We start from the raw sequence: 1,306 nt of genomic DNA, 5'->3' as shown, positions 1-1,306 counted from the left end.
TCATTCCTCACTCTTTATCCTTTCTAGCAGGTTTGCAGATGAGGAAAAGTATCTCATGGTTTCTGCCCTGACAACCTCCCAGGCACAAGGGCTGAACTTCCTCTCCTGCAGGTAGAGAGAGATCCTGTGGAAGTGTTTCCTCACAGCCAGTGTGGAGTCCTCAAGCACCATGGCAGGCTCCTGCTCTCCCACCTCCTGGCTCAGACAGGCTCTCAGCTCCTGCAGCTGCTCATGGAGGCCAGCGCACAGTTTGTCCACAAGGCTCTTCTCCCAAGGGGCAGGCCAGGTCTTTGTGCTGAAGAGGCTGTAGATCTGCCTGGTCATCTCATGGAGGACAGCGATGGCTTGAGCCTTCTGGACCTGCTCTCCATCCAATGCCTCCTGGGGGAAGCCAAAGTCCTTTCTGTCCTTCAGGCAGGAGAAAAGGGAGACTCTCCTCATCTGTCCCAGGAGGAGCAAGGCTCTTCTGTTGCCCAGGCTGTGGGTGGGAGGCAGCTCACAGCCCAGAGAGCAGGTTGCCCTGCAGCTGAGCACCACCAGGGTCACCAGGAAGGCCAAGGGCAAGGGCATTGTGGATGGGCGGATGCTGCTGGACTGGCTGAGGTGCTGATGGGAGCCTCTGCCTCTGGGGAGTGTGAAGACCTTGGTGTGCTCCCTTGGCTTAAGTAGGGATGCTCGAGGTTCCATTTTCTGAATGCCTTCCTCCTTTCTACTTCTCTTTTTGTTTTCATTTATGCTTACATACTTCAGTCTAGAGCGGCATTTCCCAAGCACTTGTTTTCAACCCTGCCTTCCTACTCCATTCTCCAGATTAGCTTGCATTCTTTTTAATTAATTGAACTGTTTAGTTAAAAATGCTCATTTAGGGCTGGGAAGTTGGCTCAGTGGTAGAGCACTTGCCTTGCATGCCTGAGGCCCTGGGTTCGATTCCTCAGCACCACATACGCAAAAAGAAAAAAGCCGGAAGCGGCGCTGTGGCTCAAGTGGTAGAGCACTAGCGTTGAGCTGAAGAGCTGAGGGACAGCGCCCAGGCCCAGAGTTCAGGCCCCATGACTGGACCCCCCCCCAAAAAATTGCTCATTTATAGAACTTTATTTGTATCCACTAACTATATTGCTCCTTTTCATAAAAAGTGCAAATGAGTGTTAAAAATGACAAGTTTAAGCTGCAAGTTTACTTTAAATGCCGCTTACATGTAATTTTGCCCCATGAATGTTGTTTTCCTGCCTATTGGTAGAATTCATTTACTTATAAATGGTGACATTTTTATAATCATTTTTTACCTTAAGTGACTTTTAGTGTACTC

At 49.7% G+C, this 1,306-nt stretch overlaps 1 protein-coding gene across 1 annotated transcript; it reads right to left on the bottom strand.

Moving 5' to 3' along the window:
- LOC122118945 (interferon alpha-3-like) lies at positions 1-724 on the bottom strand. Its single transcript, XM_042692909.1, has one exon. It carries the CDS (start codon positions 685-687, stop codon positions 1-3), a length of 687 nt encoding a protein of 228 aa, XP_042548843.1. The 5' UTR covers positions 688-724.
- Between the last annotated feature and the right edge of the window lie 582 nt (positions 725-1,306).

Source organism: Dipodomys spectabilis, unplaced genomic scaffold, assembly GCF_019054845.1.
Source record: "Dipodomys spectabilis isolate Male_0828 unplaced genomic scaffold, ASM1905484v1 ptg000158l, whole genome shotgun sequence".
NCBI classification, from domain to species: domain Eukaryota; kingdom Metazoa; phylum Chordata; class Mammalia; order Rodentia; family Heteromyidae; genus Dipodomys; species Dipodomys spectabilis.
This window is presented reverse-complemented; position numbering and strand designations above follow the sequence as displayed.